Below are 18,164 nucleotides of genomic sequence, written 5' to 3'. Positions count from 1 at the left end.
AATTGTTATTCAATTCAAGAGATTGAGAATTACTGCAGTTAATCATAGAATCAAAACAATTCCTGGTAAAATTGTTGGTTAACATGCATGACAAAACCAACAAAGACTTACTAAGTCATTTCTGCCCAAGATTACCTTAATCACAAGTATATCCAGTAATCTTCTCTTGGTACTTCACCGGTGACTACTAAAGCAAAGATTTATGCATCCTCGAGGTCTGCCCATATTTAATTTCATTGCTCATTCTATATTAACAATACCTTTTGACCACTGAACTGTTCCAAGGCTTTGCTTCCAAATACATTAACTGTTTCAAGGCTTTATTTCAATCTCTGACCTCTCCAGTGCAATATTTCATAATCTTTAATTCACCTTAAATGTATTTAATCACAGTGTGCTTCCCATCCACCAGTCTACTAAAGCCCATAGTAGATTTTGCTTTCGAAAGAACTAATCAACTTTGACCATCAATTTTGCCATGTACTGTTTCCATATTTAACACATTAAAATCCCCTGCTGGGTACATTTTTAAAGATAGATGTAAATTCTTTAATGTAGAATTAAAGTGCAACTCTCGTGTAGCATCTACTTCCAAATGCAACCAATCTTCATAGGGAATATTAATTTAATGCTGAATTTTGGCAGCTATATATCCTGTATCTGGCCACTAACAGCAAGAACAAGACACAATCAATAAAGCATGACCATTAAAACCACAATAATTAGCAGATTTCACATTCTATAGAGTAGAAAAAAAAAATAATCAACATCATGTTACACGCCAGGCCTCAATTAAAATTTCCACAAAGGTTGTTTACCAATCTGCTAAGCTTTCTGGTTCCTCATGTAAATTTGTTGTAATTTTGGGCAGGTAATTGGACGTACAAAGCATCTGGATCACATGCTGAAAGTTAGCAGAAATGTAGAATTAAAAAGGCAGCTTTGAGGCAGAAGTAGATAAAGGATCAGTGTTTCTGGGGTGGCATGACAGGGAATGGTGCTGCCTCACAGCAACAGCAACCAGATTTGATTCTGACCTCTGATGCTGTTTGTGTGGAGGTTGGACATTTTCCCTGTGACCACACGCTTCCCTTCAGGTGTTTTGGTTATTGCCCATATTCCAAAGATGTGCTGGCTAGTAGGTTAGTTACCCTACATGTCAGTGGAAGGTACAGAGTGTTGGAGGGGAAGGAGCAGGGATTAATGGGGTTGCAAGAGAGAGCAGGTTATTAAGAAATAGGTGGAGGAATGAAATTGCTGGGAATACTTTGAGAGCTGTATATACTAAATAGGTAGAAGGCTTTCTACCTAAGGAATTATGAGAATATGCAACTTTTGTGTAAGCCATTACTCAGAGGTTAAATTAACTATGAATTAAATAGTTGTAAAATACATAAGGAAAGAAGCTTTTAATAATACATACTGGTACTTATAAGCATTATTAGTGTTCAGTGGGAAGAGTCGTATCTCTGGGTAGGACTGCACATTTTCTTTCTGACACAGGGAATAGTACTTCTGACAGTCCATGCTGCCTACTTTGACCGTTCCATTTAGCATCTACAAAGAGAAGCCAGCTACACATTAGTATTCAAGTAATTTGGGGAAAATTGAGACTTGTGCAATACTGGATACAAATGTTTGAGTGTTGCACTTACTAAGTTACATACACTACAATTACACTTTAAACCTAATTTACCAGGCGGGATTGAAATACAAAGTTTATTGTCTACAACACAAGGTCCTCAAAGCCTTACAGATTTGTCTATCTTGGACCGAAATTGGATCACTACCTTATTTTTTCTGCTTTTTAAATGAATGCAAATCCTTAATGTGCAATTTGGAATGCTCTTTCTTCAGAACACAAAAGCTGATTCTGTTGATCCAGTATACTATTGGCTCAATATGTCTTTTGGTGCATCCGTGATGCAGAATATCTGAGCAGCGTTCCTGTAATATCCAATACTGAGTTTTTTGTATCTTAGGCTTTCAAACAACTACACATTCTATTTATTGTTACAGGACAATTGTTATAGAATGCTCTGAAACATTATTATGCTCTATTTTAAGGAGGAAAAAAAAACAAACTGTGCCTTCAATGATATGCAAAACAGCCAGTGAGTAAGATGCTCAAAATACTGGAGGAACTCAGCAGGCCAGGCAGCATTTTGTGTGTTGCTCAGATTTCCAGCATCTGCAGATTTTCTCTTGTTTGTGAGTAGATGCTGACATCTTTATCAACTGGTCAGAGATCTGTACATTATAAAAATACCACTGCTAACTTTGAGACTGACATAAATGGTATCAAATGTCTGTTTTTGAATCATAATAATTGCTCACAGGGGTGCGGATGATCAGGATGCTTAGTTCATTTGCCTATTCCATCAGGATAGTTATAGATATTTTAGAAAGGTTAGTACCCATATCTTCTTTAGCCATGTTGAGTTCAATCCAAATCTCAGCAGAACTAATTTATTAGGTTGATTTTACACTGATTTGACAAAATGAATTTAACAGGTTGATGGCCCGCTGAGGAAATTTACAAAACACTACGTCACAGGAAGATGACATCCATCATTAAGCACCTCTGCCATCCAGGTTGTACCCTCTCTCGATGCTGCCACTTAGACCCACATGTCAAGTTTCAACAAGTCTTTTCTGTCATCAGGTTCCTGAACCAACCTGAAAAGTCTTAACAGTACTTCACCATTTCTTTCTTCTCTCTCTTAAGTTTCAATAATGTGATTATGTTTATCATAGAAGTTATGTTACATTTAAGGTAATTAAAGCTTTTGTTAACTTATGCTGGTTATATCTGTAACGTATCCATTACCTGGCAGCTTGTACTACTTCCTAACACCACCCCCACCCCCCCCCCCCCCCCCCCACTGCCAACCTTCTTAATCTGGTATCTGGTCCCTTCTTTTTCAGTCTCAATGAAGGGTGTCAACAAAAACATCTGTTTATTCTCTTCCATAAATGCACCCTGACTTGCTGAGTTCCTCTGCTATTTTCTGGTGGGTTGCTTAAGATTTCCAGCAGCTGCAGAATCTTGTGTTTATGGTTTTAAAAAAAATGGCATTTTCAAACTAGTTTCATAATGAAGCAATTGACATAAATTCAACTAAATTGTTCTATTTCTTCCCATATCTGCTCAAAAAGGTCATTCCTTTCATTAGCTGACCAAAATTGTACTACTTTGGATTCTTCATGACATAGAATAGTTGAGTTCCTGGTGCAAATGTGACACGATTCTGCACAAGTATTCCAGACAAAAGGCCAGCACATATTAGTTTCCATAAATGCAAAATTTTAAAAATTCAACCAGTGCTAATGTCACATTGTGCAAAATTTGTAACTTACTTTTAAAAAGTATATGAATGCAGTAAAATTAATAGCAATAAAGCATGAAATATAAAGCAATTCACTGTGTGAGTCACATTAAAATGAAGGCAATGGGCTAAATTTAGATTCCTTCAAATCATTAGAAATTAATTTGAAAGTTATTTCCAAATAAATTAGCGTCACATCAACCAAGTTTGGGTTCAAATAGTTTGAAGCTGAGTATTTTTCCCCCTGCAAAATCCCTTAGTTTGAATGAAGATGAGTTTATAACAGCCTAACTTAACCCTTTAGGAGGTGCAAAATAAAAGTGATTTATTTACCCTGGCCATCCTCTTCCATTCTGGCATCAGTGCTTGGCAAGGACCACACCATGGAGCATAGAAATCCACCATCCATACTTCATCTTGTGACCTCCTTATAACCAATCCTTCAAAGTTTTCTGGTGTCAGTATAACAACTGAAGGATTTATGAGATCCTGTAAATAAATAAATAAAGACAACAAAACAAAATTTATTAGCTAACAAAATAATTACTAAAACAAATTCATTTTGCATAAAAGCTTCATACCTGAATAAATTCCAAAAGTTCACTGGCTGTGTGATGGCCCTCATACTCATGAACATTGGACTGGTTGAATATTAAAGTTGTTGGATAAGCTTGGATACCATGCTGGAAAGAAACAAAATTATTAATCCTGAACTTTCCTTCCCCCAATCAAGCCTTGTCTCTCAGACATGTTATTGTATAATAAGTTCTTCTCTCTTCAGTTATTCTCCATCACTTCATTTCCAAAGCTCACCATGGCTATCTGCCTTCGGATCCCCGGCTATTCCCTGAACTGTTGACTACAATGTTTTTCTCTCCTGCCTCAAGACCATTTGGTTCCCTGGCCTTTCAAAGTTTACACCATCACTTACAGGCCAGCTGAATCCATTTCAGGTCTTCCAGGTCCTTCAGCAGTCATTTACCTTCTCGTGCAGGTGGCACTTCAGGTCTTTTATCTATACTGTATATAAATTAAGTAAGTTATGCAAAGAGAGAGGAAAAAATAATGAGGCAGTGCTTATTCACAAATCTAGTGGTGGAGGGGAAGGTGCTGTTCCTGAAACACTGAGTGCATGGCTTCAGGATCCTATATCACCTCCTTAATGGTAACAATGAAAAGAGGACATGTGCAGAGTGATGGAGGTCCTTAACGATGGACGGTGCCTCTTTGAGGCTGTTGTGGCTTCTTTGTAATTGCATCAATATGTTGGCCCCAGGATCTAAATGTTAAACCTGCAGAAACTTGAAACTGCTCAGCCTTTCTACTACTGATACCTCAATGAGGACTGATGTGTGTTCCCTTGACTTCCCTCTCCTGAAGTCCAAATCAATTCTTTGGTCTTACTGACATTGAGTGTAAGGTTGTTGCTGCAACACCACTCAACCAGCTGATCCCTTTTGCTCCAGTACCCCTCCATGAGGAAGTCAAGGATCCAGTCGCAGAGGGAGGTACAGAGGCTCAGGTTTTGAAGATGGGATAATCTTGAAAGACCGGCTCAGGACAGAGGACTCTGGCTGGCTGCTGTTGGCAGCCTATGCCCATGTTACTCTTTTAACATGAAAGAGTCCCCTGCCCAGCATAGTGCTCACTGACATACCATTGAAAACAAAGTTGATAAACTAAGGGCAAGACAGGACTACAAAAGAGAACTAAAAGACTGCTGCATGTTATATCTCACCAAAACATGGCTTATCATATACTTCATCTGACTGCACCATACAACTTGAGAACTTCTCAATTCACCAGCTGTGGCAGAGTATCCCTAGGTAAAGTTAGAGGGAGAGGGGTCGGCTTCTTAACACCTCTCAGTGCTTGGACGTGATGTTCTTGGTGAGTTCCAACTCCTCCTGCTTCAATTATTTAACAATGAAGTGTCACCCATTCTACCTGACACAGCAACTCACTTCAGCTATCCTGACAGCTGTCTACATCTCACCTCAGACGGATATGAAGCCAAGACTCAAACACCCTAGATCACTGCTATACAACCATCTAAGATACCTACTGAGCCAACCACCTCCCCCCCACACCACCATCCACACTTTGATAGATCAGACCACCAGGCTTAGCTCCCTCCATGCAAACAGCTGCTGAAACATGAGGATCTGGTACAGAAAGTCGTACAGCGCTGGTATGAAGGCAGATGAACTTCAACATGACTGCTTTAAGTTGGTAGAATAGTCCATGTGGAAAGACTCAGCTTCTAGCTTAGATGATTTTTGTCACAACTGTCACAGACTTATCAACAAGTTTGTTGAGGAGCATGTACCAAAGAGGACAATCCAGGTGTTCCTAAACTGGAAACACAGATAACCTGGGAGATCTACTCCCTGCTGAAGTCTAGGACTACAACATCCAAATCAAGTAACTATGACTGTTTACAAGAAATAAAGATATAACCTTAGTAAAGCTATCAGAGATGCCAAGAGACAATTACTGTCCAATATCAAGTCCTAGCCCAGGCATCAGTTGTGGCAGGCTTATACGCTATAACAGGCTACAGAACAAAGTTGGGCAGCAATAGCACATCCCTTCGCAATGAGCTTAATGCATTCTATACACATTTTGAGCAGAAGGGGATGGGTATGTCACCACCCACCCTGACAAGCTCCAATGCACCTAAACCCACAGTCACCATTGCAGGTGCACAATCAGTCTTCTGGAGAGTGAACCCATGGAAAGCATTTGGCATGGATGGTGTACCTGGCCATGTCACTGTGCAGATCAACTGTCTGAGTATTTGCAGACATTTTTAAACTCTCGCTGCTTCAGTCTGAGGATCCGACCTTCTTTAAGACCACTATCATCTAGGTCCCAAAGAAAAACAAGGTACCATGCCCTAATGACCACGATGCAGTGGCTCTGATACCTACCATCATGAAGTACTTTGACGGGCTGGTCAAGGCACCTACTAATTCCAGTCTTCCAGATGTAAAGGGGGGGGGTTTCTTCTTTTTCTTTGTTTTCTGCGCATGTTAATCAAAATGACTTCTTTTGTTTTGTTAAAAGTAGGACTGCTTCTTTGTTGCGAGAGAGTGCTGGAAGCTTGTTTGGGTTGAAATTTACTGATAACGAGAATTGTATTCCTCTGTAAACCAATTGGGATTAATGTTGTTCTTTCTTCTGAGTCTGTAAGCTATTGTTGGCGGGCTTTTGAGGAGATCGGCGCGAGGGGGTGAGAGAGAGAGGACGCGATGCTGTAAACTGGGCGAGGAACGGACCCCAAGCGGGGGTCCAAGGCCAGGAGGTACCCCAAGGAGAGGAGACGAAGATAGATGTGCTTGGTTGACCACTTTGAGTGGTCCTGAGCTGTGAGTTGAGGAGTTCGGAGGGGATCGAATGGTGGCCAGAAGACTTCAGTAATTGAGCTCCAACGGTTGTGCACGAAGTGATTTGGGCTTTGATAAGTTTGGCGCCTTTTCTTTATTTTCTTTTCCTTCATGTATACTGTATCGTTATTAATTACTTAGTTATAGTAATCTTTATAAACTGTAATCATTTAATCGCATATGGTGTCCTGCTTGTTCTTTGTCGAGGCGGGGACATCACACAGCATCCACAGAAGCTGATTACCCAGTTTGGCGGGGCCGAAGGCTGCTCCCTCTAGATGAGAATGAGCTGAGTGAGCCTGAGGCAACCCAGGGGGTTACACAGACAACCTTCGTTCACTGCAATTTGCCTTCCAATGGAACAGGTCTATGGCAGATGCCAACTCCCAAGCTCTACACTCATCTTTGGAGCATCTAGACAGTAAAGACTTTTATGTCAGACTATTTATTGACTACATCTCCACCTTCAATCCTATATTTCCAAGTAAACTCATTAGCAATCCCTGATATTTGAGTATCAACACCTCTTTCTGCAACTGGATCTTTAATTTCTTGACCAACAGACTGCTATCAGTAACAACAGGTAGCAATATTTCTGCCAAGATTATTTTCAGTACTGATGCTCTACAGGGCTGTACCCTCAGCCCCTTACTCTACTGTACACTCATGACTACTTGACCAAGTCTTGTTCTAACTCCATCTATAAGTTTTCATACTGTATGACATTTCAGTGGTGAGTTGGAGTACAGGAAGGAGAAAAGCTTAGTAAGACAGTTGCATAACAACAACCTTTCCATCAATGTCAGCAAACAGAAGAGCTGGTCATTGACTTCAGGAAGAAGGCAGTGCACATGCTGCTGTCTACATCAATGGTGTTGAGAATTTGAAGTTCCTGAGAGTGAACATTATCGATAGCCTGTCCTGGTCCAACCACTTAGACACCACAGCCGAGAAAGCTAACTAACACCTCACTTCCACAAGTGTCTAATGAAGTTTGGTAATTCTTTTTCAAAATTTACCAATTTTTAATCAATGCATCATAGAAAGCATCTTCTTTGGATGCATCGTAGCTCGAAGTGGCAAATGTTCTGCCGTTGACTGGTAGAAACTGCTGAGAGTTGTTGGCATAATTCAGGACATCAAAGAAAACCAGTTTCCCCTCCATGCACTCTGTCTACATTTCTTGCTGACTAAGTAAAGCAGCCAGGATTATCAAAGATCCCAGCTATCCCATCCTCTGTTGTTCCCTCTCCCATCGGGCAGCAGATAGAAAACGCTGAATGCATGCTTGGCAGGCTCAAAGACTGCTTCATCCCTGCTGTTTTCAGACTGTTGAATGATTCCATAGTACGCTAAGATAGACTCTTGACCTCAGTCAATCTTGTTATGATCTAATGTATTGTCTGCCTGCACTGCACCTTCTCCGCGTTGTTATTGTTTTATCTTATACTACCTCGATGTACAGTGTAATGAATTGATAAACAGTATGCAAGACACGTTTCTCACTCTACCTTGGTACATCTGACAATAATAAAGCAATTCCATCCTGGAACACTTATCCTCAACCTCTCTGTGCTCAAAGAATTGCACCAATACCTAACCCACTTCCCTCTGCAGATACTTGAACATACAATCCCGCAGACTTTTGCCCATCTCTCTTCCAACTCATTTTGTTTTGGTTCACCTTGATAACCATGCATCAGTTCTCATCAAAAATCACAGCCATCAATCTTTTCTCAAACTCCTTGAGGCCTTTGATGACACCTACTATTCAGTTTAGCAGTGTCGTCTCCTGTTGAAGTCAAAAGGCTATTGATTAAAATCTCATACCAGTAACTAGAACAGAAATGTAGGAGAAAGTCCTGTGAAGAATAAGGATGTGTTACATTGTCTCAGATGCTGTATCAGGTGGACCCATCAGCACATCATGCCCTCTTCATCTGGTCCCACCTATCACCTAGCAGCCTCTATTCCCCTTCTTGCCACCACCCCCTCACCATTAACTGTGATATATTGACAATCTTTCCTTTTCCCTTTCAATCTTGATGTCAAACCTTGACCTTAATCACCATCACTCACATTTTGCCTCCATTGATGCTGATTAACCCACCAAGTTCCTACAGTGTTCTGTATTTTGTTGAATGGAAATACTCAACAGTTTAGGCACATCACTATTCCAAATGCATCCCCAAGTAAATCAGATTTATAATGTTCACCTCTTGCTTAAAGCCCTGTGTGGCTTTGACCCTTTCTATCCTATCACATTGCTATTGCAACTGGCCATAAATCTCTGTCCTTGACTGGCATTTCTGCTCCTCCTTCTACGACCAGAAGGTGCATTCTAGCCTCCACAACACTGAAATCTCATTCTCATCTCCTGTCTCTATCTACCTTAAAGCCCTGTCCTTTCGCAAAAAAAACCCCTGGTTTCATTCACACTTTCAAAGCAATTGAGGTACATAATACAAAAAAAAACACAAAAAAAGCCGTGCTTACGTTGTTACACAACTCTTCATGAACTGTGCAATCCAATGTTCCAAACTTAAGTTGCCCAACCAACTGTTTGGAAGCTTTACGTAATTCTGGCAAAAGGGCTCGACAAGGAGGACACCACTAGAAATGAGAAAGTGATACCTTTTAGCCTTCAATCACAAAAACATTTATATATATATATACACACACACACATATATATATGTGTGTGTGTGTGTGTATACCAGTAATACTGTTTTACAGCTTCATGCATGCAATAGATTTACAAGTGACCCATTATGGTCATAATTTTTCATACATTTTTAGTAAATGTTTACAAATTTAACGAATTACCCTTCACTTAACATGCAACTATTTTCTCCATTGTAATATCTCGCATCACATCAAACATCCTTTGATTTAATGTGGACTCATTCATAGGGGAAAATTAATGGGAACTTTGTAATGCTTAAATATATTTTAATAGCTTCCTCAAATTTATAAGGATATTTCTTTTTTGTTTCATGAGGACTCAAATTAGTTGATAATTTGTCTTTCCTAAATTATACTATACACATCCCGGTTAGGTACGAATAACATACCAGGAAAGTAAACATCACTTTTTTTTTCATACAATGACTGTTAGCAACTGGTTACAAAAGTTTGTTTGTAGTACTTGGCTGTAGAAGCTTAAAGAACAACCTAGAGATAAAACATATTTGGAGCACAATGTACATCATTTAGTTATAGAGAATAAAAATAAAACCACCATGTCTCTGTTTAGTATATTACCCCACAGAGCATCCTTGTATACTTTTACAAAACATACATGTGCACTTAGAAATCGTTGTAAACTCTTAAAGCATTTCTTCAGTTAAAGCAATAAGATGCAAATTATGTTTTATTACAAATTATTTATTAGCTTCACAATTGAGCCTTAGTACTTTTCCCGTAATACATTTAACATTGTTCTTTTGCTTTGTCTCCATAATGACATAGACTTAAAAATCAAGTGGGATGGGAACGGATGGGCTATTACCTATTCTGAAATGGAAGCACTTTTCCTCATTTTTCTGTCAATCATGTTTTGTTGCAGCAATATGTAACAGAAAGAGCAACTGCCCATCTATTGCTCACCACTGTGCAATGCAGAAGTTGAAGATATTCGGAGGTCAAATAAGACCATAAGATATAGGAGCAGAATTAGGCCATTTTATCTTCTATTGTACACTAGTTATTTGTAACTAGGGAACATGCAGATAAGTGCAGCCATGGCATAGGCATGAGACAGGTTGGACCAAGTACAAAAAAGTTTCTTCCATTTTGGGAATGAGAGTGGCTGTTACATTAACATCTTTTACAAATAACTGTAGAAATGAAGATAATAAAAATACAATTTTCTCTTCAAGTGCTAAGGAATGATCCTATACAATATCTGTTAGTGGTCAAATGTGTTGCATTTAATGAAGCCACTTTAAAAATAAGGCATCAACTTATATGTAGGTAATGTTGCCACAATGCAGAAAAAAGTTCTATATATTGTAATAAGAATATTCAACAGATCAGGCAGTATCTGTAGTAAGAAAAATAGAGGTACTACTTCATTTCTAATTCCAGTTCCCTGAAGGTAGAATCTCATGTGGATAGGGTGGTGAAGAAAGCTTTTGGTATGTTGGCCTTTATAAATCAGAGCATTGAGTATAGGAGTTGGGATGTAATGTTAAAATTGTACAAGAAATTGGTAAGGCCGAATTTGGAGTATTGTGTACAGTTCTTCTCACCGAATTACAGGAAAGATGTCAACAAAATAGAGAGTACAGAGAAGATTTACTAGAATGTTACCTGGGTTTCAGCACCTAAGTTACATGGGAAAGGTTGAACAAGTTAGGTCTTTATTCTTTGGAGCGTAGAAGGTTGGGGGGGGGGGGGACTTGATAGAGGTATTTAAAATTATGAGGGGGATAGATAGAGTTGACGTGGATAGGCTTTTTCCATTGGCAGTAGGGGAGATTCAAACAAGAGGACGAGTTGAGAGTTAGGAGGCAAAAGTTTAAGGGTAACAACAGGGGGAATTTCTTTACTCAGAGAGTGGTAGCTGTGTGGAACGAACTTCCAGTAGAAGTGGTAGAGGCAGGTTCGGTAGTGTTGTTTAAAGTAAAATTGGATAGGTACATGGACAGGAAAGGAATGGAGGGTTATGGGCTGAATGCGGGTCACTGGGACTAGGTGAGAGTAAGTGTTCGGCACAGACTAGAAGGGCCGAGATGGTCTTGTTTCCGTGCTGTAATTGCTATATGGTTAATATAAAGATTTAAAGATGCAGAGGGAGTATGGCAGAGATAGAAGAACCAGAAGACAGATCTGCAAGACAGGAAAGAGATTAAATGACAAAAGATAAGAGAGTGCAAAGGAATAGATGAGTCAAGAAATGGAATAGGCAATCAATCTCAAAAGAGGATATAATTTTATCTTAAATGATTTATGTCTTCTATCTTATCATTTATCTTTTTCTTAAGTCCTGCAACACCTCTGATTTCACTGAAATTTCCTACTTAAAAGGTAATCTGTTCGATATTTTCCTTCCTGATTCTCTGCTCCAATCACAAACAATATACAGTGGCATGCAAAAGTTTGGGCACCCCTGGTCAAAATTTCTGTTACCGTGAATAGCTAAATGAGTAAAAGATGACCTGATTTACAAAAGGCATAAAGTTAAAGTTGACATATTACTTTAATATTTTAGGCAAGATTACTTTTTTATTTCCATCTTTTACAGTTACAAAATAACAAAAAAAGGGCCTGAAGCAAATGTTTGGGCACCCTGCATGGTCAGTACTTAGTAACACCCCCTTTGTCAAGTATCACAGCTTGTAATCACTTTCTGTGGCCAGCTAAGTCTTTCAATTCCTGTTTGGGGGATTTTCACCCATTCTTCCTTGCAAAAGGCTTCTAGTTCTGTGAGATTCTTGGGCCGTCTTGCATGCACTGCTCTTTTGAGGTCTATCCACAGATTTCTGATGATGTTTAGGTCGGGGGACTATGAGGGCTATGGCAAAACCTTCAGCTTGCACCTCTTGAGGTAGTCCATTGTGGATTTTGAGGTGTGTTTAGGATCATTATCCTGTTGTAGAAGCCATCCTCTTTTCATCTTCAGCTTTATTTTATATATAGGTGATGTGATGTTTGCTTCCAGAATTTGCTGGTATTTAATTGAATTCATTTTTCCCTCTACCTGTGAAATGTTCCCTGTGCCACTGGCTGCAACAAAAGCCCAAAGCATGATCGATCCACCCCCATGCTTAACAGTTGGAGAGGTGTTCTTTTCATGAAATTCTGCACCCTTTTTCTCCAAACATACCTTTGCTCATTGTGGTCAAAAAGTTCTATTTTAACTTCATCAGTCCACAGGACTTGTTTCCAAAATACATCAGGCTTGTTTAGATGTTCTTTTGCAAACTTCTGACACTGAATTTTGTGGAGAGGACGCAGGAAAGGTTTTCTTCTGATGGCTCTTCCATGAAGATAACATTTGTGCAGGTGTCGTTGCACAGTAGAACAGTGCACCACCACTCCAGAGTCTGCTATATCTTCCTGAAGGTCTTTTGCAGTCAAATGGGGGTTTTGATTTGCCTTTCTAGCAATCCTACGAGCAGTTCTCTTGGAAAGTTTTCTTGGTCTTCCAGACCTCAACTTGATCTCCACTGTTCCTGTTAACTGCCATTTCTTTAATTATATTACGAACTGAGGAAACGGCTACCTGAGAACGCTTTGGTATCTTCTTATAGCCTTCTCCTGCTTTGTGGGCATCACTTATTTTAATTTTCAGAGTACTAGGCAGCTGCTCAGAGGAGCCCACGACTGCTGATTGTTGGGACAAGGTTTGAGGAGTCAGGGTATTTATAAAGCTTTGAAATTTGCAACACCTGGCCTTTCCTAACGATGACTGTGAACAAGCCATAGCCCTAACAAGCTACTTAAGGTCTGAGACCTTGGTAAAAGTTATCTGAGCGCTCAAATCTCTTGGGATGCCCAAACTTTTGCATGGTGCTCCTTTCCTTTTTTTCCCCACTCTAAAATTGTATAAAACAGAAATAATACACTAATCTTGCTTAAAATGTTGAAAAGACATTAACTTTATGACTTTTGGAGATCAGTTCATCTTCTACTCAATTTACTATTCACAGTAACAGAAATTTTGACCAGGGATGCCCAAGCTTTTGCATGCCGCTGTATATTAGATTTTTATGCTAAACATGATGAGAAAATTTAATTTCACTAAGATGGAGTGAGAAGGTTACAGTCCATGAAATTACTCCGCAAACAAACAGTGTTGTTAAGCAAGAAAATGCTTACTGGTGCAAAGAAGTCGACAAGCCAAGGCTCTCTCTGGTTCTTCGGAAAATTCTTTGGATTTAATGTGATAACAGGTGCATTGATGCTCACTCTAGCAAAGGACACGATGTCATATAGAACCTTTTTGCCTTAAGATACAACATAGATGAAATAATATTAAAGGAAACCATATATCAGGAAAGAATTAGTTTTCATATTTAATTTGTATAGTTAGTGAGAGAATGATGAAGTAGCAGAAAAGACAGTCTAGCTTGAGGATTTTTTTGTAGAAGATATAAATGCATTATATTACAATGTAGGAAACCCAAAGATAATTCACTTCCGATAAGTTATTTCTCAAGTGCATGTGCTGTCATTCTACAGCCAAGGCTCCAGCAACATTTATGAGGTACATGGCTAATGTCATTTGTTCATGAGTTAACATGGTAACTTTGTCCAGCAACTCTAGGAGGAATCTTTGTTGTTTTGCAAATGCATAATTTGCTCTTCTGTCCAGAATGCTATGTGCCCATCCAAAAGGGCAGATAGGGTGATTTAATGCCTCGCCAGAAAGGCAACTATAATTGTCCACTTCATTTTCACAAGAAATTAAGGATGTTAAACAACCTTAGCTTGCCTTTAATGTACAACTTTGTCCCTTCCTGAGATCTTGACCTTATGCTAGGATTTTGTTCAGCTGGCAATGTTTGTCCTTACAGATTATGCAAGGAAATCTGGAATGTGACATCAATTCATATGTGATAAATAATCTACCACTAAGCCAAAGTAATGGAACACAATGCAAACCATTAAGAAAAAATAAACTTTGTAGTGTTTACCTGCTTCTAGCCATTGATAAAATACATTCAGAAATAGTCAAGCATAGTTAAGAAAAAAGGCACTCAAAATTAGGAACATTTCATTTTTAGGATTGCCTATGTAACGTGAGAACATGTAGAATTTCATACAATTAAGTGTGAGGTAATGTAACTTGTGAGTATAAATGAGGCTAGGAAGATCTTTGGGAGTATTGAGGAACAGAGGGACTTTGGCATGCAAATCCAAAGATTCTTCAAGGTGGCAGCACAAGTAGATAATGTGGTTAAGAAGGTATATGGGATGCTGAATACAAGCATAGGGAGATTATGCTTCAACTTTACAAAATACCGATCAGACCTCAGCTGGAGTACTGAGTGCATTTCTGCTATCCATACTAGGGAAAGGGTATCACATTACTAGAGAGAATACAGAGGAGACTGATCAGGATGTTGCCTGGATACAGCACTTTCACGAGGGGGTATTGGAAGAGCGAGGTCTGTTTTCCATAGAGTGGAGAGGCTGAGAGGGGACATGATTGGGGTATATAAAATTATATGGGTAGGGTAGATTGGAAGACTCTATTCTCCTTATCAGACATCAATAAAATAAAGACATAAATTTACAGTAAGGGGTAAGAGATTTTGAAGAAACGAGGGCAATCACTTTCACACAGAGAATGATGAATACTTGGAATTCACTGCCAGAGGAAGTGGTGAAAGCAGAATCATTAACAACAGATAAGAAGTATGTTGAATTACTCAGACATTGGGAGGCTGTGGGCCACGTGCTGGAATATGATGAGTGTGTACTGTTCAGCTTGAACCTGGTGGGCCAAATGGCCTGTTTCTATACTGTATGACTCTGTGATTATGATCTAAATAAGCCCTTACCATGATGAATTTCAAAGGAATGTGTTCCACTGCCTTTGAATATTACGACACAAGGCTGGTGTATATAGAGGTTCTTACAAATACGTGGTCCTGCGTGGCAGTCAAAAGTTCCAACCTAGAAAAAGATCATTATTAGTGTTGAAAGTATTTATTTCATGCGTATGCTGCAATTTTAGGAACTTCTCTTTTGTCAATCTTAAAAAAAACACAAATCTCCACCTTAAACAGAATGACAGGAAATGATAACATAAAGCTTATAAGCATGCTTTTTTTTAATGTGTTGAGGCAGCCACTGATTTTGTAATGGCAACTTGAAATTCACTGGTAAGAAAGAATATTAAACCACCTTAAATCCTGTCATCTATTTTTTCCCCTGCCTGAAGATTTTGGCTGCTAGCTGCAGTATTCTCAGCAGTGATGCCTATTATGTAATTTCTTATTGTTCAGCAAACTGCTGGCTATTTGACTGCATGACCACTAGTTTTCTGCCAGATTCAATGCCATATTAAGGACTACAAAAAGATCTACCATCTTAGCACAGTTATAAAATCTTAGTACTTTATTTAGAGTAACGTATGAGCCATATGCTAAAGGAGTTGGAACAATGATAGGTATATGGACAGGAAAGGAGTGGAGGGTTATGGGCTGAGTGCGGGTAGGTGGGACTAGGAGAGATTAAGAGTTCGGCACGGACTAGGAGGGCCGAGATGGCCTGTTTCCGTGCTGTGATTGTTATATGGTTATATGGCAATGACAGAAACTAATTCTGAGAACATTTGCACACATCTGAGGAGCAAAATTCACACACAATTCTTCAAAAATTAATAAACAATAAAAACTGATAGCCACAACCTCCCACAAAATAAAACACATTTATCAATTGGCCAAAAAGGAATTAATATTTTGCTTCCAACAGTAAAGAAATAATATTTTTTAAATGTACCACATGACATCTTCAAAAGACTGCACTAAACATTTGTCAGACTTTCATTAGATCGGGATTAAAAACAAAAGGTTCATTCTATTGTTATTCCACCTTGATCATATTTAGTGGAGTGAGATCCTGGAATCAGTACCTAGGAATCCTAGTTCCCCAATGTCCACATTAACTCTTCTGGACTATGCATTCCATTACACCTAGCAATTCAATAATCTGTGGTTGGCCTTGAGATCCCTTATCTTAAGTGGGGGTTGGGGGGAGAGGAAAGACTGCTGACTCATCAATATTCAGTCAATGGCAACTCTAAAATGCATATAAATTGAAGATTTCCAAAACATTTATCTGCAAACTTCATCTAAATCACTTGAAGCTGAAACAAACGTTAGTGACTGTGTCTGTAAAATAATTTCACTGCATCATTCCCGACGGTAAAAATAAAAAGGAATATAATTGTGCTTGAATGTCTGAAATTGAATTTTCTTTTACCCATTATTTGGATATGGACTTGGATATGGCTACCCTCTTGAGCTGCAAATGATATCGTTGTTTAAGGATGATTCAATTATCAATCCTTAGTGGGGGCAGTAAAATGATTAATGAGTAAACATGGTAGTTTTCTATTTCGCATAACAGGAATACCAAGGCTAATCGTAAACAGAGCTGCTACAATGCTAATGAGAATCATATAATTCACCAAAGACTTGACATTAAATCTGGGCCTCATGACCTTGTACCACTCAGTTTCTACACTGCCCTAACAGCAGTTAAATCGTACATTCCCTGACACACTTAAATTGATTTGAGCAGTAGTACCTGGATGTTGTCACTTTGCAGAAGAGTCTTACACTTTTTAAACTCATATTCACCAGTCTCTGTTGTGTCTCCAAATTTAAAGAAAACCAGCCACCGATGATGGGCTAACTTGCTCTAGCGTAAAAAAACACAGAATACTGAGCTGATTTTGTTTCTTCGTTGATATGTCAATGTTGCATTCACTCTATAAGTATTCCAAGTTTTATTCAGCAATACCTGGATAGAATGTTCCGTAAGCTTCTCCAGATCAGGCAAATGCTGCATTACCTCAATGTAAATTTCTCTGGCATCCAGGCTATGGACAGACTGGAAAAAAAATGCTTTTCTTAAAAACTAATGTTTAAAAAAAACATTTACAAGAGAATTCCCAAATAAATTTACAGATTGCATGCAAGACACATTAATTTGTGCTCTCCTCAAGAAGAGGTTTCTTGATTCCTAGATCATTGGTGCAGCATCTAGATTGGATTAGATTCAACTTTATTGTCATTGTGCCGAGTACAGATACAAAGCCAAATGAAATGCAGTTAGCATCTAATGAGAAATACAAACAATAGCGTTGTTTACAAAATAACTGCGAGTAAAGTGTTACAGCGCACAAAGATAAAAGTACTGAGACAGTACAATATGGTTGCAATACTGCTTAGCGCTGTGATGTGAAGTTCAGCAGGGTCACAGCCTCAGGGAAGAAGCTCTTCCTGTGCCTGATGGTGTGACAGCGAAGGCTCCTGAAGCGCCTGCCGGATGGGAGGAGAGTAAAATGTCCGTGGTTAGGGTGAGATGCATCCTTGAAAATGCTTTTCGCCCTGCCCAGGCAGCGTTTATGGTAGGGATTCTCAATGGTGCGCAATTGGGTGCCGATAATCCACTGGGCAGTTTTCACCACACGCTGGAGTGCGTAACTCAATAACCACTTGTTGAGTACACATGAAAATGTACTGACTTTGCAACTATGGAATGCTGTAGACAAAGCATTATTATGTACTTTTATTATCCTAATTATCTACCCACCTTCATTTTAAGTCATTATGATCAACGTAAAATGTAGGATGTAATGTAAATGCGAAATGTAAAATGCAACAAATCTTTGCAGGAGCAAAATCTGAGCTCTGAGGATCAATCTATCAAATAGGTAAGTGATTAGCTACAATTTTAACAGGATAGCATACCATTCATAAGCA

At 39.0% G+C, this 18,164-nt stretch overlaps 1 protein-coding gene across 2 annotated transcripts in view; it reads right to left on the bottom strand.

The window, feature by feature from the left end:
• dnajc10 (DnaJ (Hsp40) homolog, subfamily C, member 10) overlaps positions 1-18,164 on the bottom strand; it is a 55,024-nt gene that overhangs the window by 11,424 nt on the left and 25,436 nt on the right. For both annotated transcript variants that reach the window (XM_059966803.1, XM_059966804.1), the window contains exons 11-18: positions 17,200-17,289; positions 16,984-17,097; positions 15,231-15,345; positions 13,543-13,670; positions 9,215-9,331; positions 3,911-4,012; positions 3,663-3,818; positions 1,424-1,557 (exon numbers count right to left, since the gene is read on the bottom strand). In XM_059966803.1, coding sequence (XP_059822786.1) covers positions 1,424-1,557; positions 3,663-3,818; positions 3,911-4,012; positions 9,215-9,331; positions 13,543-13,670; positions 15,231-15,345; positions 16,984-17,097; positions 17,200-17,289 — 956 coding nt within the window. The remainder of the gene's footprint in view (positions 1-1,423; positions 1,558-3,662; positions 3,819-3,910; positions 4,013-9,214; positions 9,332-13,542; positions 13,671-15,230; positions 15,346-16,983; positions 17,098-17,199; positions 17,290-18,164) is intronic.

Source organism: Hypanus sabinus, chromosome 4 (genome assembly GCF_030144855.1).
Source record: "Hypanus sabinus isolate sHypSab1 chromosome 4, sHypSab1.hap1, whole genome shotgun sequence".
Classification (NCBI taxonomy): Eukaryota; Metazoa; Chordata; class Chondrichthyes; order Myliobatiformes; family Dasyatidae; genus Hypanus; species Hypanus sabinus.
This window is presented reverse-complemented; position numbering and strand designations above follow the sequence as displayed.